The sequence below is a fragment of the Nematolebias whitei genome, chromosome 3, assembly GCF_014905685.2.
Source record: "Nematolebias whitei isolate Nwh7 chromosome 3, NemWhi1, whole genome shotgun sequence".
NCBI lineage: Eukaryota > Metazoa > Chordata > Actinopteri > Cyprinodontiformes > Rivulidae > Nematolebias > Nematolebias whitei.
Window position 1 is genome coordinate 21,488,800 of NC_056500.1, and position 21,689 is coordinate 21,510,488.

General features: G+C 39.4%; 2 protein-coding genes across 2 annotated transcripts in view; one reads left to right on the forward strand and one right to left on the reverse strand.

Moving 5' to 3' along the window:
- Positions 1 to 3,572: 3,572 nt before the first annotated feature.
- On the reverse strand, positions 3,573 to 5,151 carry cdkn2c (cyclin-dependent kinase inhibitor 2C (p18, inhibits CDK4)). The gene is made up of 2 exons (XM_037674664.1): positions 5,026 to 5,151; positions 3,573 to 3,818 (listed from the first exon to the last, which is right to left on the reverse strand). Exons 1-2 carry the CDS (start codon positions 5,149 to 5,151, stop codon positions 3,573 to 3,575), a joined length of 372 nt encoding a protein of 123 aa, XP_037530592.1.
- Positions 5,152 to 17,088: 11,937 nt separating this feature from the next.
- Positions 17,089 to 21,689, forward strand: part of faf1 (Fas (TNFRSF6) associated factor 1) — a 64,870-nt gene continuing 60,269 nt past the window's right edge. The window contains exons 1-2 of the mRNA XM_037698098.1: positions 17,089 to 17,399; positions 19,867 to 19,935. Of these exons, the coding sequence (XP_037554026.1) occupies positions 17,367 to 17,399; positions 19,867 to 19,935 (102 nt within the window). The 5' untranslated portion in view covers positions 17,089 to 17,366. The remainder of the gene's footprint in view (positions 17,400 to 19,866; positions 19,936 to 21,689) is intronic.

Below are 21,689 nucleotides of genomic sequence, written 5' to 3' on the forward strand. Positions count from 1 at the left end.
GTGGATGGATGGATGGATGGATGGATGGATGGATGGATGGATGGATGGATGGATGCTTTACTGATTATTGACAAGTACGTTTTGGACAGTTTTTGTGTGCAACAGATTTAAAGTTAGTTAAATAACACCTGGATGTAAACAGCATCAAAGATAAAAACAAATGAATCAGAGACCCCAGTTGAAAGTTAATTCATCTGGGGGGGGGGGGGGGGGGGGCAGCAGTGGCTGAACTAAAAAACAACAAGTCAAGTCATCTTTATTTATAGAGCAGTGGTCCCCAACCTTTATTCCGCCACGGACTGGTTTAATGTCGGGGGGGTTGTTTAGAGTCTGAGGGTCCTACCCCAGAGAATTTTGATTAAAGTAGATGCCATTTCCTGCATTCTGGTGTCTTTCACAAATGTTTATTACAGTAGATTAACATGAAACAACATGTAAACTCATTATTGAAATGACTGCAAAGCGTTCATAATGCAAAACTTGCAGCTCTGCAGGTGAGGGGCGTTCACTTCAGGACAAATTGATTTAACTGATTTGTCAGTTCCTTGATTGTCAGTTATAAACGTCAACATTAAAAGAAACAAACATTTGAAATATATCAGTCTGTGTGTAACGAATGAATATACAAGTTTCACTCTTTGAATGGAATTACTGAAATAAATCAACTTTTTCACAACATTCTAATTTTATGACCAGCACCTGTATTTCAAATTGACTTTTAATCACTTTATGTGTGATTTATAAGTGTATTAATCATTTCTCATTTAATTAGTAGATCCCACACTGGGGTCAGCTGAGCCTCGTCATCCTCCTCCCTGCTCCGCAGTGATTCACGCATCAGTTTGTACACAAAAGCGCAGGAACTTATTCATAGTGCAAAACTTTAATTATATTTAATCTGATGCATGCTCAATAATCCAGGTAGAAAAATCCAAAAAAGTTCAATCTGGTCCTCTGGACATTCAAAGAAACAAAAAACAAAACAAAGCAAAAAAAATGTAGAAACGTTTCGTCTCTCATCCGAGACTGAGGAAGTCTTCCGGATGAGAGACGAAATGTTTCTACATTTTTTTGCCTAGATGTCTAGAGGACCAGATTGAACTTTTTTTTGGATTTAATTATATTTGTGGGGTTTTTTTTGTTTTTGTATTTTTTTATCAAATTGCCCATGACTTTGAACTTTTAGGGTTGGAGATTTTTTTTAAGAGCAGAAGCAGAAATGAGAAGGACCAGCTCTGATGTGAATTCAATTCAAAAAAGTTCAAGACAAAACCAGCTCTGATGTGATATTAGGAAACTTTTAAAATTATAGTTTTATTTAGTTAATATGCTGGTGAAGATTCTCAGTCATCCAGGACATGATGAATTCAAAAAGCGTTCAATACAAAAACAACTGGACTTTATTTGTAACAGAAGACGTTTCGAAATTAATTACGTTTCAAATAAAGTCCAGTTGTTTTTGTATTGAACGCTTTTTGTATTTAGTTAATAGTTTTACAGTCACTCTTTGTCAGGCGGGTTGAAAAATATGCAGTGTAATCCTTCAAATGCGCAGACATGTCCGCGCGCCTCCTCCTGTCCTGTCTACTCCTGTCCACGCAGGTAAAGTACTCCACAATGTAGAACCAATCTGCGCATGCGTCTAGCAGAATCTGGAATTTACCACCTGTGTATGTTGGCCTGCGTCACAAGTGAGTGAAACGGATGTGGTGGAGATAATCCGGTGATTTTTCAAAATAAAAGTGTTTTTTTGTTTGGTTTTTTTTCCTGTGGGCCCGGTACCGCCCGGTACTGGTCCGCGGCCCAGTGGTTGGGAACCACTGTTATAGAGCACATTTAAAGCAGAAACTGTTATCAAAATGCTTAACAATAACATCAATGGGAGTAAATTTAATGAAAAAAATAAATATCACACACTAATGATAATACTGAAGAATTACTAAAAAGCATTTAAAACTTAGGAACACAGAACAAAAAACACTAAATCAATTCGCACTTTGTGAAATGCCTGCGAGAAGTGATGTGCTTTTAGAGATTTGAAGTGAGGAAGGGAGGTGGCCAGCCTAATGTTGGGGGGCAGGTTATTCCAGAGTTTGGGGCCCATGACTGAAAATGTCCGATCCTCTGAGCTTCAGTCTTGTTTTTGGAACAGCCAAAAGCAGCTGATCGGATGATGTCAGGGCCCGAGAGGGAACGTTTGGTTCCAGTAGCTCGGAGAGGGGTACGAGGCCATTTAGGCACTTCAAGGTCAACAGAAGAATTTTAAAGACTATTCTAGTACGAACAGGGAGCCAGTGAAGGGAGGACAGAACTGGTGTGATGTTCAGACTAGGAATGCGCAATATAAACTGTACACGGTAGAAACTATAGACATTTAGCCTATGATCTGTATTCTACTGGCTATCTGCAGTAATGCTGTGTCTGATGTAAAATCAGAGTTGTGATATAGAATCGTTACTTTTTTTAGTTGAAAACTGTGCGTCAGTGGTGTTAAAGTCCTTTATAGCCGGCTTGCCGTACTCGTATTCGGACGCATGTGCAAAACGCTGTGTTGTGTCGAAAGGTTGTTTTTTTTTTTGTCTAAAGTTCATTGGTCAGCTTTATGGAGTGCATTTAAGCTAAAAAAAAATAAAATAAATAAAAAGGGAGGAGGGTTAAACCTGCTCTCTGATTTGTGAAAAGAACGCTGTGTTGTGTGATTTTACTGTGAGACCCTCTGGTCAAAGTCACAGAGGAAACTGGTCGCCATTTTGTGTCAGCTCTCCTTAAAGCGGAAGGAGACGCCCACTAGAGGGTTGGAGGGTGAAGTGTTTTCAGTGTAAAACGCTGCTCTGTTGCAGGTCATTTCTTAAGTATACTGGAAACTGTTAAGAGTTAACAACATATTATTTAGTTTAAAACATATGGCTAAAACTACGTTTGATATCTTTTGCATTTTGCACTACAAGAAAGAAGCCTAATACTTGATTTTAACAACTCTCTGGATCTAGTAGTGGAATTTTCTTAGTTGAGATTATTTTTTGGTATAGCAGTTTTCAAAATAAATTATGGCAAAAGGACACCTATGCTTTTTAAAAATTCCTATTACAAGTTTTATACCAAAAACATATTGTGATATATACCATTGCCACCCATTGCAATACATATGGTAAGATGAATTTTATGTCATATCACACATCCCTAGTTCAGACATATGAGTTCCGGTTAAAAGCCGAACAGCAAAACAACAACAACAACAACAACAAACATTTAGAACAGCTGGACAGGTTAAAGGTTAGTTATTCAACCAACTACTCAGGGGGTCACAGTTATTGAAAGTCAAGAGCTCAGGGGCCGGACATTCAGCAGTCACGATTTAAAATCTAGATTAATTTAAAAATGAATGGGTGAGTCGAAATGAGCACAGTGGACTTTGTTTGCCCCCCGGGCCACCAGTTGAATAGCCCTGCTCTAGAACACGATGACTGAAATTAAAAAACATCCACAGGGTTGCACATTTCTCCTCTTTACTCACGAGCTCCAAACAGTGGCTGCATCTGGAGGCCTCGTCACGCGAGCTGCCGGCCGGTGCCCTACATCAGCAGCTGGACCACCTCCGCGTGCCCCTCCCTCTCTGCCAGGTGTAGCGGCAGGTTCCCTTTGAAGTCCTCCAGATGCGCGTCAGCCCCGTGAGCTAGCAGCGTGCGCACAGTTTCCGCGAAGCCCTCGCGCGCGGCGTCGTGCATCACGGTGAGTTTGGAGGTCTGGTCGCGCACGTTGGGGTCCGCGCCCGCCGCGAGGAGCGTCTCCACGAGTGGGGTGTTGCCCAGCATGGCCACCTGGAAACAGACACGAATAAACGAGAGCACAGGGAGAGGAGGGAACAGGCCTGACGGGAACCGAGGCCTCCTGACGGGAACAACGAGCACAAAGCGTCCACGCATTTCGATTTGTACACGGACAGAATAAAGGTTGAGAGAAAAACACAAATAAAACGCGTTAAGACTAAACAAAAACTTCGGCCTTTATGTCCTGACATGACTCCGAGGCCTACAGATGTGCAGAAAAATAACCATCTTCATAATCCTTCCATCCAGATGTTTACATGTTGTTCAGTTTCACTCACTTTAAACAGCTGTTTTTGGCGCTGATAACAATCAGCTGTAGTTTCCCCCTCCCTTAAAATAAATAATTGCAGTTTTGTCACGTTTTGGTCTCAGTTTGACTCTAAAAAGTCAACTCCAAAGTCATTGTCTCCAGAAGAACGTGGACATGACTGTGCTGGGACTACACGCACCTCTCTGGGCGCGGCTCCTCCTATGACCTCCACAACCCGAGTCTTAATAAACATGCAATTAAGGATTTATTAAAATTAGTTAAATAAGGAAAGTTGAAGTTTTTCCCAAACAAATCACATGTTTGGACGTGCAGCCTTCTTATTTTATAAAACAGCCTCATTCTACTGTTGTTGTTGTTTTTTTTTCTTCTTCTCGTTTCCCCTATATTTAAAAAAACCTTACAAATTAAAAACAACAAAAAAAAGTTGGCTTTTATAAACTCCATATTTTGTTTAATTGAAATTCAAGACACATTTATATTTTGTTCTATACATTTTTTTTTAAAAATCAGCTGAACATCTTTATGATGTGCTCTAAAACTTTATCTCTAACTTGTGAAACAGATTAAATTTGATGACAAACGCAAATAATAAAACAATCACTTAAATTTGTGACTTTTATATAAAAATCTAATCAAAGCTGCCTTTTTCCCCCCCCACACGGTATGTTATTTAATTTAGCTTGATGATCATATGCCAAAAATACAATATTGATTATTAAAAATTAATTTACAAAACTTGTTTAGATGGTCAGGTAAACTGAGCATAAAAGATTTCAAAGATAAAATCTTGAGGCAGCACATGGCAAAAAGTAGGAAGTGACTTGTTCCTGACAAAAGTCAGAAAACCTTTTTTTTGAAACGTGGCAAAGTTGACAACTATTTTCACTATAATTCAAATCTAAAAAGTTGAATGCAGAGTCTACCGACCTGTAAAGGAGTTTTGTTGAATTGATTCCGTCCGTTGATGTCAACTCCAGCCTGCAGTAAAAGCAAAACCATCTCTAGGTTACCCCGAGCTGAAGCGCTGCACAGTAAATCTATGTGTGACGCCATTCGTTGTCAAATAAAATACAAGCACAGATCATCCAAGATGATCAAAAGCATTGAAGGAGAAGTGTTAGATCAGACAAACTCCTCCTTCCCTCCTGCCTCAGCAGGGCCTGCTGCAGATGACAGGACTGGAAATAATAAGCAAAAATAAGCAAAGTTTGTGTAGAAAATTGTGCCAATGTGCATTTTTATGAAGAACAAATACATTTCTTTCTTTGATTCTGTCTTTCTTTCTTTCTAATAGTTCAAATAATTCAGTATGCAATGATTTATGGTTGTTATAGATCATTTTTCCACTCTTATCCAATAATGTATACCTTTTCCCAAAATAAACTAAACAAGTTTCTTAAAATTTCAAGCTAAAACATGAAATTTAAACTCTATAACCAATAGGTCCAAATTAATTCCAGGAATGAGAAGCTCCTGGTGTATTTTCAGGCCACTTCTAGTCAATTTAAGATCAAACTGGAGGGAAATAGAGAAAATTTGACTATTTATTTGCGGCTCAAATATCACACATCATTCAAATATATCCTGCCAACAGTGTGATGCCTTGAGAAATGTAAGTTTCATGTGACACATTCAAATTAAAAGCACATCACAAGCAAAACGAAACAAAACTTACTCAGAATGAACCACAACACGCGTCTTCCTTTTTCCTGGTCAATATGTTCCGTGCTGCAAATGCAGTAACGAAATAAATAATAATAATAAAAAAAGAGACAAAGAAAGAAGAAAGAAACAAACAAAAAAAATGAAAACAAAAATACGACAAAAACCGAACTTGGGCCGACCGTAAGAAAATGCCATGTCAAAGGATGTGAGGTAACAAGAAGCACTTCCCGCTCATTTTCAAAAGCTTAAAAACAGAAACACAAACAGCATCTGTTCCTGAACGCACCACAGATCTCTCATAAGTCCTTTAATGTTTGAACTCACTCCTCTAGAATTACAATAATTCACCTGTCACAGCATCCACATCTGCCTGAAGAAATGTTAAAGCTCCTTAAAACAAACAAACAAACAAACAAACAAACAAACAAACAAACAAACAAACCGACAGCTGAAAGGAGGCATCTTTCGGTTTTCTTTTTTTCTTTTTTTTTTTTGCACTACAGTGCATCGACCCCTGGTGGTGACAGTAACGTGATGATGCAGGGAGATGTGATAAAAACTTAACTTCAGTCAAATTCAGCTTTTCACAAATTATCTTCTGCACACTGGATTATCATCTGTATGATGTCACAGCATCACTTGGACTTACAGGGGTCAGATTTGGTTTTATAATTCCTGCATCACAATGCAGCACAGTCATGTCATGAGGGGTGCTTTTTTTGAATGAAGCTTTTAAGAAAATAGAATAGAAGCAGCCTTTATTTATTTATTAATCTTTATTAAACCAGGCAAATCCCACTGAGATCACAGGTCTCTTTTGCAAGGGAGGCCTGGGTCTGAAGGCAGCCTAACATGGATGTTTTCAGTGTGTGGGAGGAACACCCACGTGCAACAGAGCAAAAGGCCCAGATTGCTACTCGGAGGGCGTGACCCTAAAGCCAGCTGGTAGATTTCAAATAATGCTAGATAGTCTGGTCAGGTACGCCTGGCTTCAAATGACAAAAACAGAAGTAGGGTACGAGTAGGGTATTTTATTTATTCCTTTCAACAGCATTAAAAACAGCTCTTTATTATATACATTTAATATTTTATTTATTCCTTTCAACAGCATTAAAAACAGCTCTTTATTATATACATTTAATATTTTATTTATTCCTTTCAACAGCATTAAAAACAGCTCTTCATTATATACATTTAATATTTTATTTATTCCTTCCAACAGCATTAAAAACAGCTCTTTATTATATACATTTAAAACCTAATAATCACAACCAAAGACAAAATTGAGCAAAATAAAAACTACTAAAAAAGAGAGTAGTTATGTTTAGGTGGCGATACAGAGTGTTAGTTTTAAAGTGCTAGAACAAACCTAGCACCAGGTGAACACAATGCCAGCATGAGTTCAAGTATGTTTATTATCCCCGGGGCAATTAGTTTCACAGTCAGTAGATGTGTACAGAGAGCATATGTAGCAGCATAAATGGTGTGCTGCCACTTTAACACGGTCAATTGCGGCTTCTGTATAAAAGCGCGTCACTCCTGTCTGGGTACACGGCGTTTGTCACGACGTCTGCTTGCGTCTGCTGCAGAGAACATTCTCCAACTAGCCTCTTCTCTGCCTCCTGGATATAAGACTGGTCTGTCTGTTGTGTGCCCAATTAATGGCTTGAAGGTAAGGGTTAGCCTAGCCTGCTACCGCTTACCTGTTACTGTAAACAAATGCTTATTAGACTGTTCTGTTACAGCTGCTTGATCCAATTTATACAGCAACTCTATTATAAGATTGTGCTGTAACATACAAATTTGCAGGTAGGCAATATGAGATTCTGTAAATTCTGCTGTCAATGGTTGAGTTTAATAGTGACGATCTGCTCCCTTTTTTTTTTTTTTTTTTTTTTTAGTTTTCAGATGAGCCTTCTCCTGCTGTTCAGCTGGATTCTGCTCGCTACTGTCTTGCCTAGAGGAAAAACTATAAAACTAACTCGGGCCCTTGCCCTACTGGCTGAGACTTTGATTTTAATGAACTGAGTGCACCACTTAATCTGTTAATAAATGTTGCGACGTGGCTGTTTCATTAAGGCTGTTTGTTCATTTTTTTTATTTTATTTTTATTTTTCAGGGACTGAGACTTCGTGTGGTGGCGGTGGTGACCCCTGGTGGCGGTGTCTCGCTTTGTGTGTGGAACACTCCTTTTCCCTTTTGTAGTTTAGGTGATCCCTCTTCCTTCACTGGATGTGGTCTCCTTGTCTTTACAGCCCCCCCTCCCCACTAGTAAGCCTCAGTCTCACCTGATATATTAGTGGTTTTTTTTAACTCCAGCACAGCTGTGTTAAACAATTAAATGCAGTCAACAATTTTCTGGTATTGCATATTTTAAAATACTTTTTGAATACTTTTCACTTGTGCAAATTACACCCCCAATAAATTTGGTAAAAGTTCATTTGAATCTTGTCTCCTTCCTCCAGTAGAACAAACTTGTGTGTCCTTTTTATTTACTGGAGTATAATCCCAGGTGGCGTTGTTGGTTTTCACTCATTGCAAATTGACTAAAGAATTAACATTTTCCATTATAATGTTCATATTTTTAAAAGATAACCACTCCCTAAGTGCTACACATATAAAGTAAAAAAAAAAAAAAAAAAAATGCGCACAAAGTTGGGAGCATAAGATCTAAACAGCAGCAATCTACTGTACACAGAATGACAATTAGTAAAGTGCCTGCGCATAATAAACATCAATATAAATATATATAATACAAGCATGTACCTTAAGTCACAACCCCACTAAAGGTTAAATTCAAACAGTTGCAGTGGCAATCTGCTACTCACTGGCACACATCCTAAAAAAACAAATACAAGTTACTTTAACCAGAACGCCACAGCAGCAACAATATGCAGAGCAGCAATGACAGCACCCAACCACCCATAGGTGGCTAGTCAAACTTTTACCTTAACAGCAGTGGAAATGTCCCACTTGCGATTCAGGGCTTGTTACAATGCGTGATGAGCACTGCACCAGCGCTCACACCTCATGCAGTGACACACCAAACAGCCAACGCCCTGGAGAATCAAATGTTTGGCGTGCACGTCCAGAAGTGGAGGATCCACTGACAGGAGCGTGAGGCAGACCCCTCCCCTCCCACCCTGTGCAACATACTCAAATCACCCGGTTACACACGGATAGGAAATTTGGTTTTAACAGCAGTAACAGATAAAAAGATTAACACAAAAAGCTCCTAAAATGTAAAAAAAACAAAACTATATTTAAATAAACAATGTTCAATATGTATTGAACATTGAGAATGACAGACTATTTACAGTACATACAGGCAGAGTGTGTGTTTTAGCAGAGGTCAGTTTGTATTTTATACTTGAGATTGTTGGGAGCAGTGATGGTTGTAGAGTCTAACAGCTGCTGAGAGCAAGTAACGCCCCTTTGTTCATTTAAGATGCAGTAATCTGGACGAGCTGTCCAAATCAGTAACAGCTTCATGCATGGGGTGGGAGACGTTGTCCAACGTGATGTTATTTTAGCTAGAGTCCTTCTGTCTCCCACCAACTGCACTGGGTCGAGGGGGCGTCCAAGCACAGAGCTGAAAAACAACATATAGCAGTAAAGAGTTTTGTAAGTGCAATAAAAAACAAACTATATTTCTTCACTTAAAGAAACAGGTCCAGATGACATGATTTAACCATTGTTGTTAACATAAATCAGTGTTTTTGTAAGCACAAAAACAGACCAAAACCAAACCCAGATTTGTTCGATCTACTGCAAACAAGTATAACAAAATCTGTTCAGCTGAGGATTACTTTCAACCTCCTCTTCGCATTTTTGGTGACAATGTACAGTATTTAAGTTTGGGGTTTATTCAAGTTATTTGTCATGAATTGTTCAGGTGACTTTGTATGAAGCTCATCCTCTCACCACCTGCTGAATCGTTCACCTGTTTACACTCACCAGTCCCCGCATTGTGTGAATGTTCATGAAGCATTCACACTATTGTGATCCATTTTTCCTCCGCATGTTTATCACCATCTTTCTCGTTCCACAATTTTTGTGCAGTTGCTACAAATCATATATCTAAACATTCAGCTCTTTCAGGACAATCCTGCTATGACTTTTGGTATGGATGCAACTTCAGCTTTTTGAAATATTTAGCCTTTTCTGCCTTTTTTTTCCTCATAGAAAATGAATTGAGCTCATTTTACCTCCTTCAAATCTTTAGATCTGTTTACAATCTTTTACAACTCCTTTCACATTTTGTTCTGGTTCAGCTGCTTTCAGCTTCCTTGTGTAAATTTAAACTTTTTCCAGCTTTCAGCTGTTCTGTGCTCCTTTCAGATCATTCCACTAACTAAAACATTTTGTGCTTCTTCTAACTTCTTTCTGCTAATTTGTTCTGCTCCTATTTATGCAAGTTTCTGCTTTTTCTGATATTTCATCTACTATTTAGCTGTTTTATGCTAATTTAAACTTTTCAGCTACCGTAATTCAACATTTTTTGCAATAATTTCAACTTTTTTTGGCCTAATCAGCAAAAAATGTGCTCTCTCTATTTCCTTCTAGTAATTTAAGCTTCTTTCTACCTTGTTAGCTACTTTTCAGCTGGCTTTTGTTCAGTTCAGCTTTGTTCAGATAATCGGTAGGTTGGTGAGAGCCTGCGACCTGGAGGTGCCCGAGCCGGCAGATCCAGTCACATCGACCCTTTTGGTGTGAAGGTTTGCCGCCCAGCATACCGGACACCTGGATCCAGCCTGGCCCTCCTGGGCTCAGCCACTGACCCTCTGAAGTTGAACGCGCCGGTCGCCTCCTACGCGGCCATCACAAAGGTCAAGGGGTTCACGGATCAAGGTTTTCCCACCGTCCCTCCTCTAGGACCACTGTGCTTAAAAATCAAAGTACACCAGTTAGTACAATGTGATTGTCCATTTATTTTGATTTTTAAGCATACTGAACATTTCAAAATTTCTCTGATGCTTAAAGTACAACAAACTTTGTACAACAGTTGGCTTTCTATTAAAAACATGTTATAGAATTTATAAAACAGTATCAAAGCAAAACATGTTCAAGTATTAAGTAGTAAGTATAGAAATACAAAAAAAACAACAAAAAAAACAGATTGAACCAACTCAGTGTCTCTATAAAATGCTCCAGATGTGTTGAATATTCTGTATAAGAATAAGTCACTTTACTATAAAAACTGGATGGATAATGGAATTATGCTGGTCCAACAGCTGTTAAATGATAATGGAACCCTTTTGTCATAGACTGAATTTCTGACCAGATTTAACATACCTGCAACACCTAAAGAGTATACTGTAGTTTTTGATGCTCTACCAAACTCCATGATGCAGCTCTTCAAAGGAACAAACTGATAATTTATCTAGAGACCACCTTAGAAGCCCCATAATGCTCCCCCTCGGTCATTATCACTCACCACAGGATCTCTTTTCATTGTTATGCAGATGACTTGCAGCTCTATATCAAAATAGATTCTACAGGTTCATCACTCTCACCTGTCTTGAAGAGGTAAAAGCCTGGATGAACGCCAACTTTCTCCAATTAAACACATCAAAAACAGAAGTTTTTTTGGTTGGGACCCCGCATCAGACTCACTCAACATCTATCTCTACAATAATCTTCTCTGGCCAAAACATTCCCTTTTAGGATACAGTGACTAATTCATGTAAGATTTTATTCTCATCTTACATTTGAATCCTTTATTAAAAGCCTTTGCAAGACTTCATTCTTTCATCTGAAAAACATCTCCAAACTCCGTCCATTGCTCTCCTTTTCTGATGCTGAAAAACTTGTCCATGCTTTTGTCTCCTCAAGACTGGATTACTGCACCACACTTTTTTTAAATGGAATTCCATCCAAGCACATTCAAAAACTTCAGTATGTACAAAACAGTGCAACCAGGATTCAGATGAAGCACAGGAAACATGACCACATCACCCCAATCCTTAAATCCTTGCACTGGCTTCCCATTTCACTCTGTATTTAATACAAGGTTTCTTTACTCACCCACCAGTCCATTCAGGGCAATGCTCCAAAAAAGAATTGCTCGCTGCTCTGACATCAACACGGTCCCTCCGCTCCACAAATTCCTATCAGCTCTGCCCTCCCCGGACAAAACTATACACAGGGCCTTTTGCTCTGCTGCTCTTCGTCTGTGGAACAACCTCCCCGACCATCTAAGGATACCCCAGACTACAGAAAGTTTTAAGAAAGAACTGAAGACCTTTTTCTTTTAAAGATTTTATAGTGTTTAAAGATATTTTTAATCTTGTAGTTTTTTTTTTTTTTAGCTTTTAAAATTTTTAGTCCTTATTTTATTCTCTTTAAATATTTTATATTGTAGCACTTTGACATTGTAAAATGTAAAGTGCAGTACAAATTGAATAAATGATCATCATTGTTATTATTATAATGCTAGGTGGACTGAAGATCACTAAAAAAACATGTTCCAGCAAACTTATAAGAACATGTCTACAGAAGATTACTTTACCTCTCGGTAGATTTTTTTTGGTCCTCTACTTTTGGAGAAATTAATTGGAAACAAGTTTGGTTAAATGGGGAAAATTTTTGCATAACAAATGAAGTTAAAGAGGTTTCATATAAAATCAATCATAATGTACACCCTGTTAAAAAACACTGGAAAGATTCAAACTTGATATTGACTACTCTTGTACATTTTGTGAACTACACATGGAAACAATCTCTCATTTATTCTATCAATGTAATCACACAAAGGCATTCTGGACAAATGTATGACAACTCATACAACAGAAAACTGGACAAATATTTCAACTTATAAAAAAAGACATTATATTATGCTTTGACGATAAGGATATGGATAAAGACTTGATTTACTTCACCCAACTTAATTTCACATTCACAAGACAAAGTGGTCAAACTCCAAACCAAGCATAACCCACTTCAGCAGAACTTTACATATACAGCACAACTGTTAAAGGACTTGAAAACAAAAAGGCAATGAAAACCATCTCATTTCTAGAAAAACTTAATGTGAATTTATCTATGTAACCTGTAAATAGATTGTGATGTAATTTTTTTAGACTTTTGTACCTTTTGTACCTTTTATATTTATCTTGTTCTTTTTTTATCCTTGAATACTATCACCTTTGTACCTGTTAATATACCCCAGACACATGTTTGTAATGTTGATAAAAACTTAATTAAAAATAAAATTTTGCAAAGGTTACACTCTGCAGTTTGCGAGAACACCCCTGAAATTCAACAGGGTGTTAGAAACCCAGCTAGCATCTCCAGAACAGGTTGAATCCTTCACTCAGAACTGATGGAGCTTATGAAAATAGACATGATCAGTTCCTCCTGGAGAGGAGGAAGCTGTTTTTTTACTCCCAGTACTTCCATGTTCCGAAGATGTCACCAGACCTCAGATCAATTTTAGGTCTGGCTTCTTTCAACAAATTCAACATGGAACGAACTTTTCACATGCTGACGATGAAACGTGTTCTCGAATTCGTGACACAAGGGGATTGGTTTGTGTCTAGCTCTGAAGGATGCATCCTTCCACATCCCAGTAATAAACAAACACAGGAAGTCCCTCCGCTTTTCCTTCCAGGGGGCCTGCTTCCAATACAACCACTTCCCATTCGGTTATTCACTCGCCCCACACATGTTCTCCAAATGTGTAGAAGCAGCTCTCCAGCTGCTTCTAACAAGAGGAATAGAAATCTTGTGTTATCTGGATGACCTTCTGCTCCTATCTTGGTCCAGGGAAGAGGCAGAGACACAAACAGCTGTTCTGATAAACTGGGAGAAGAGCTCTATCATTCCGTCTCAGCCGATTACATTTCTGGCGGTGACTCTAAATGCAGTGAACATGACAGCTCTCCTGTCAGAGCAGAGGAGGGATTCCCTGACGTCACAGCTTCAGCACGTCTGGGGCGGGCTTACAGGATGGTGATGGTGTGCAAGGAACTCAGCAGCTCACGTTATGGTGCCGCTTGTGTTGCAGCCTGAAAGAGGATGATGAGTAACAATACTCTTACCATACCATACCATAGCATACCATTTTATTTATAGATCACTTAAAACAGCGACAAGGCCAACCAAAGTGCTGTACAGACAGAAAAACAGGCAACACACAAAGCAAAATACAAAATGAGGTAAATCAGAATATAGACATAAAAATGATGCAGATAATAAATATGATGTCTAACCAGTGTGGAGCATACAGGTTCAAAACACATATCCTCTGGTATCCTGATGGATGCTCAATAATCCAGGTAGAAAAATCCAAAAAAGTTCAATCTGGTCCTCTGGACATTCAAAAAAACAAAAAACAAAACAAAGCAAAAAAATGTAGAAACGTTTCGTCTCTCATCCGAAAGACTTCCTCAGTCTGAGGCGCTGTATTCAGCCCAGTCTCTTAAATAGCACCTTCTCAGAGTGGATCAACCAGTTTGCTGCTGACAACCAAAACCAGCTGCTCACATGGTCAAGAAGAACCATCAGCCTAAAAATGGATCATTAGCACACTGATGGCTGTTTACTATTCACAAGGGGTTGAGTGATACTAGCAATCACAGCATTGTAAGAGGGGGACAGTTGAACCCGGAGGCCTCCACCCCTGTTTAATGATGGACGATTTCTTTTCACAAAGATGGCCTCCTTTACTCCTCTCTCAAACCATCGTTCCTCTCTGTCCAGGATGTGAACATCTTCATCCTTGAAAGAGTGACCGCTGGCCTGGAGATGAGTGTAGACTGCAGAATCCTGGCCTGATGATGTTGATCTTCTGTGCTGGGCTATCCTTTTGGCCAGTACCTTTAAGACCTATTGTTAGCATGATTAACTCGGTCACTTACAATGTTTCCAAATATCTGGCGTCTGTACTCATCCCTTTAGTTGGCAGCTCAGAACACCACATACAGAACACCATGGACTTTGTGGAGAAGGTGAGGGATGTCATCATGGAGACTGATGAAACAATGGTCTCTTTTGATGTCACATCACTCTTTACGTGCATTCCTGTTGATGATGCAGTAGAGGTGGTCAGTTTAAGATTAAAATCAGACACCACTCTGAGCAGCAGGACCACGCTTTCCACAGAACAACTGTGTCAACTCTTGAAACTGTGCCTGCAGTCAACCTACTTCACATATGGGGAGTAATATTATAGGCAGAAACATGGGTGTGCTATGGGGTCTCCAGTTTCTCCTGTTGTTGCCAACCTGTACATGGAGGAGGTAGAAAAGAGAGCCTTGACGTCCTTTTCAGGGACACCACCAAGTCATTGGTTCAGGTATGTTGACGACACCTGGGTTAAAATTAAATCTTAGGAAGTCCAACATTTTACTGACCACATCAACTCTGTGGATAAATACATCAAGTTCACACGAGAAGATGAAAAAAATGGCAAGTTGGCTTTCTTGGACTGTGAGGTCTCAGTCTCTGATAGATGACATTTGAAAAACGAGGTATACCGCAAACCCACCCACATAGACCAGTATTTGCAGTTTGACTCCCATCACCCTTTGGAGCACAAGTTAGGAGTCATCAGGACTCTGTATCACAGAGCAGACAGCGTCCCCACTAACTCAGGAGCCAGGCAGAAGGAGAAATCCCACACAAGACAGGCTCTAGAGCCATGTGGATATCCTAACTGGGCCTTCCTGAAAGCAGAGAAGAAACCCAAACAGGACTCCAGTCAGCCATCAGGTAAAAAGGAGGAACCCAGACCCAGACCAGTGGTCCTTCCGTATGTTGAGGGAGTATCAGAGAAACTGAGACGTTTATTTTCTAAACATAACGTCCCAGTGGCTTTTAAACCCCAAAATACATTACGGCAAAGACTGGTTCATCCCAAAGATCCAGTCCCCCGGCACAAACAGAGTAATGTTGTGTATGCTGTTCAGTGTCAGGAGGGCTGTGATCAGTCTTACATCGGGGAAACAAAACAGCCACTGGCCAAAAGTATGGCCCAGCACAGAAGATCAACATCATCAGGCCAGGATTCTGCGGTCTACACTCATCTCCAGGCCAGCGGTCACTCTTTCAGGGATGAAGATGTTCACATCCTGGACAGAGAGGAACGATGGTTTGAGAGAGGAGTAAAGGAGGCCATCTTTGTGAAAAGAAACCGTCCATCGTTAAACAGGGGTGGAGGCCTCCGGGTTCAACTGTCCCCCTCTTACAATGCTGTTATTGCTAATATCACTCAACCCCCTGTGAATAGTAAACGGCTATCAGTGTGCTATTGATCCATTGTTAGGCTGATGGGCCTTCTTGACCATGTGAGCAGCTGGTTTTGGTTGTCAGCAACAAACTGGTTGATCCACTCTGAGAAGGTGCTATTTAAGAGACTGAGCTGAAAACAGCACCTCAGACTGAGGAAGTCTTTCGGATGAGAGACGAAATGTTTCTACATTTTTTTGCTTTGTTTTTTTTTTTTTTTTTTTTTGAATGTCCAGAGGACTAGATTGAACTTTTATGGATATCCTCTGGTGTTGAAAGCTACTGAATAGTAGTGGGTTTTTAAACGGGACTTGAAAACCGAGAGGGAGGGGGCCTGTCTGACAAGCAGAGGTAACTCGTTCCAAAGTCTTGGTCCTGCTACAGAGAAGGCCCTGTCACCTCTGCGCTTAAGACGAGTTCCTGGAACTGTGAGGAGCAACTGGTCCGCTGACCTCAGGGAACGTGGTGGGACATACGGCTGTAGCAGATCAGAGAGACTGTTCAGCGATTTTTAAACTGGATTCAAAGGTGAACCGGTAGCCAGTGCAGTGAGGCCAAAACAGGAGTAATGTGCTCTCTTTTGCCTGTACTGGTTAAAAATCAGGCTGCTGCATTCTGGACCAGTTGTAGTCGTGCAAGGGAGGTCTGACTGATACCAAACAGGAGCAAATTGCAGTAATCAAGCCTAGATGTAATGAATGCGTGTATTTCAATTAAATTCAAAGCAGTCTGCTCCTAAGATAAATAATGTTAAATTATTTTTATATGAATGTTTCTGTTAACTTATTTTTATATATGAATGCTTCTGTTCAGTGCCCTGAGATGACTTCTGTTGTGATTTGGCGCTGTATAAATAAACTGAATTGAATTTCATTGGTTCAAATAATGGTTGGTTCAAATAAATGACCAAGTATAATATTTTTTGTCTCATTTGTTTAACTGTTTACTTCAACTACTTTAAGGACTTTTGTGAAAAATTGATGATGTTTTAGGTCATATTTATGCAGAAAGATAACATTTTTTAAAGGGTTCACATACTTTCAAGCGCCACTGTAAACAACTAAATTACGTCTCGCCTGTATGCTTTGCGACAGTCGGAGGCACTTTACGTCAGCCGTAAAGCAATGGGTTAGCTGACAATAATGATACAAGATAACTGTGAACCGTAACGTTACTTCACTGAACTGGTGCCCGTTTGGAGCCGTTAAACTCCCACTTCACGTCCATTTTTCACATTCGCCAACATTTCTGAAGCCACCGCCGTAAGCATCGGATTTTATTTGTGTTCAGTTTCCTCCTGTGAGGCGGTGAAGAGGGATCGCTTTTAGCCAGTCATTGCCACCACCACGGCCTCCGAAAGCGGCGCCTGCAACATGGACAGAGAAATGATTCTGGCCGACTTTCAGGTGCGTGGTTATTTCGTGTGTCTAATAATTTCTTCAGCTTGTAGTTTTGTTTCAGGTGTCGTCGGAGGCCGACAACAAAGCGCTCAAGAAAAAAGCGGAGCTGCCTTTCTGGTTAGCACTGAGCTAAATGACTGACAGCTCGGTAACTGCACAGTTATTCACCCAGAGCTCGATGTCTTGACAAAAACAAGTCTTAAATATTTTTATCTGAACGAAGACCAGTGTGTGACTTGGACTGATTTTCAGTTTGGTGGATTGATGAACTAATTGCCTTAGTAAACGTGAAATAAACACAAGCTGTTAGCTGCCAACTTGTTTACGCTTTGTCTCTTGTTTCGCAGTCGACGCAGACTTTCATACATGACTTCGAGCTTGGAGCCAAATCCCGTTCAACTCTGTCTTGATATAATAATTCAACATGTCAGACAGTGACATCCTCAAACGACACCTAATTTACTGTAGACCCTCAGACATCTCTTACTACAAGGACCAGACTAAAGACTGGTACCGTCAAACTTTATATTGCAGCAGAAATAGTAAAAAAAAAAGTAAAAAAAATACTTTGTTTCCTATTCATTAAATTACCACCTGATACAATATTTATTTGGCAAAGAAACATCCAAAGAGGCTCCCTTTTGTAGTGGAGTTGTACATGCTCACCATAATAATAATGTAATCAATAAATAAATTTAATGTATATGTGTGTGTGCATATTTCAAACTGGGATACATTAAAACAGTCCCTCGATTATCGCGGGGGTTACGTTCCACACACCACCGCAATAGATGAAAATCCGCAAAGTAGGAACGCTATATTTATTTTAATATATATTAAGGCTTTATAAACCCTTCCCACACTCTTGCAGTGTTCTAAACTCTTAAACCTACATCATTTTAACAACATGCGTATATGTACTGTACAGTACTGCAAACTTTTACTCACCAGCTCTGCAGACCAGCAGCTCGGTTCCGATTCAGCAGACCCTGCAGTGACGAAGCCCACCGCCCCGTCCAGGTTGATGTGCACGTGGATAATTGAGCTTCAGGATTAAATGCGACTTTCCTGCCAGTTCTGTGAGCTTCTTCTGACTGCATTGCAAAACTTTCCCTCCATTTCAGCAGAAAGCAGCGTCCGGAAGCGCTGTTGGTTTCTGGGTAGTGTAGTTCTTTTGACTGGCGTTACAGTATAGGTTATTGAAAGAAAAATACAAAATGGCGGCGCCTATCCAAAGTATTTTTTTCGTTAACTTTTTATCCCGTACCGTCCCAATCACGTGAGTAATATTAAAGTTGACAATCGTTGAAAAAACGCGAAAGAGCGAGTCCGCGAAAGTCAAACCGCGAATTAGCGAGGAACTACTGTATAACGTTAGCGACCATCACTGTGACTTGCAGTCAGTTCTTGGAAGTTAAACTTCTGAAAGTTAATTGGTCCGATGATGCTTGTTTATAGCTTTTTATAGCCTTTATATTACTTTTAAACAACATATTTTTTAGTTTGCTAAAAGATACAGGTATACAAGGTATTGGTATAAACGTCTAAAATAAATAAATTAATTAATTAAAAAGCTTCACATGAGCTATAAACAGTTGAGTACTACAACTGGAATTGTCAACGTGTTTTAACGAATCTGAGAAAACAATATGTCAATCTTTCCCTATTTTCTCAAGCCAGTGCTGTCTAGACCCGACCTTGAGACACTAGTCCATGCATTCATCACAACCCGCCTGGACTATTGTAATTCACTGTATGCTGGAGTCAGCCAGGCCTCTATCTCACCGCTACAGCTCGTCCAGAATGCTGCAGCTCGGCTCTTAACCGGTACACCGAGGTATGAGCATATCACACCAGTTCTGTCCTCCCTACACTGGCTTCCTGTGAGAACTAGGATTGATTTCAAAATTCTCCTCCTGACCTATAAGTGCCTAAATGGCCTCGCACCCATCTACCTCTCTGAGCTACTGGAACCATATGTTCCCTCTCGGGCTCTGAGATCATCCGATCAGCTGCTTTTGGTTGTTCCAAAAACACGACTGAAGCTCCGAGGAGATCGGTCGTTTTCAGTCATGGGTCCCAAACTGTGGAACAACCTACCCCCCAACATTAGGCATGCCACCTCCCTTCCTGTGTTCAAATCCCTGCTAAAAACATATCTGTTCTCTCTGGCGTTTCATACTGTGTGAGTTGATTTAGTATATCTTGTTCCATGTCTTCATTTTAATGCTGTTGTTTTAAATTTTTAAGGTATATTCTTACTGCTTTTTATTTCTCAGTGTTACCCTTAGTGTTAAGCACTTTGATAACAGTCTATCTGTTTTAAATTGTGCTCTATAAATAAATATGACTTGACTTGACTTGACTTCTAATAAGATAAGCAAATGTAGCATTCAACGGAAAGATGTCCTGTTTTCAAGATGTATTTTGTTGTACTTCTGTTTGGTAATAAATTGTTTCTTCCCTCTTACAGGCCTGCACTGGAATTGACAACATTGCAGAGGCAATCACTCTCTTAGAGCTTAATAACTGGGATTTAGTGGTAAGTTCAGTATCTGCAGGCTTTGGGCTTTGATGTGAAATCCTTATTCCAGTTAAAGTACACACAGGAGAGTTGATTCTCAGTACCACACATTTTCTAGTTTTGCCAAATTTTTATTTTTTTTGTTTTTAACAACTGACATCAAGTAGTCCTCTTTTGAGTCAGGAGGACATGGGATCTCAGTGAGAGAAAAACCAGTGTCCTGAGAGGTGTGGCGAAGTGAATGTTGTGTTCAACGATGGTGAGGAGTAATGTATCTTGTCGTGCTCGTGTTTATTCATGGCGAGCCCCTTAACGTGAAGTACGTACTGGAAGGGCTCCGTCTATAAATAGATTCATGCTGGCAGGAGCTCAGCAGCTGGACAGACAGTGGGGACACTGCAGCTGTGAATCTGATGACTTGCAGTTCTCCTGCAATAGGTTTTCATTTTATTAAAAGGCAAATCTGCTTGTTGGTGTAATAATAAACTATATGAAGGTAAAATATATGCTACAATTGAATGAAAATGTTAACTAAAATGTTAGCAGTATTTCTGTAGGGAATGGGTTTGTAGAACAGGAAGTGCTTAATCCTCTTTTGTCCAAATGTCCTTTGTAACTTTTTGAATTTGTGGATGAAATTGCTTATTTTGTTTCATTGCCTTTTTTTATTCCATAAAAGCAGAGAGAGTTTTTATTTTAGGCAAACTTTCATGATTTAGAAATATTCAAAATGCAAAATTGGTAGAAATCAAGCTACTATTTCATTAACATTTTCTCTGATACTTATTTTCATGGTAGGTATGCAGACTGAATCTTCAGTTAGTTCAAATGTCCACTACTCAGGCAGTGATTATTAATTAAAAACACTTTCCTTTTAAGTCAACGTTTTTGTGAAGTGTACTCATGATAAATACCTGGTGTGTGTTGCTGCCGATACACCAGCCTTCTAGTAGCTGCTGCAACCTGATTAAGTCTTTTCTTATCTGCTTTCTTCATATGTCACTGTAAACTTGTATTTTCTAAACTAAAACAAAGATAAATGCACCTGCTATTTTTTGTTGAAATGGAAAACATAAACCTAAAAGTATTCTGTCCTGTTTATGAAAATAAGATACATTTTACGTTTATCTCCTGAACAATAATAAAATAAGTTCACCTATTCTTAAAATATGGAATGTTATGCAGCTTAAACCTGAATCCATTTCTACATTCATATTGTTGCTTTTATAAGTTTGACACTTGTTTTTTTTATTGCAGTGTGATTTATTATTGACAAAAATAATGCCTCTGTTCAAGTTGTGTGAAGACAGAAACTGTGAGCCAGCTTGTTAACAAGAAGACTAAAAACTTAAACCTGCCTTCATAATTTTTAGTTTGAAACTTGAATTTTACAGATTTAAAACAAGCAAAATAACTAGGGCATGCACCGATAAATCGGCCCGCTGAGTCCCCGATTTCCTTAATTTTGTGTGATTGGCGATCGGCCGATACACGAGAAACCGATTTTACCGTTTTTTTTGTAGTTTTAGCAACAATTGTCTAAACTTCATTTATATTTCAGAGCACTACCTCATGGCCAGTTAAAACAAGTTTGTATTGTTTCTATGATATTGTTCAAGGGTATGTTTTTCAATAAAATAAGATTGGAAAATTGAGGGTATAGAACAAAATGGGTATCGGCCAAAATCAGAATCAGCAGGTCAGGCTTTTTAGAGATCGGTGATCATCCAGAAAACTGCATCCCTAGAAATAACAAAGATAGTTCAGGTTCA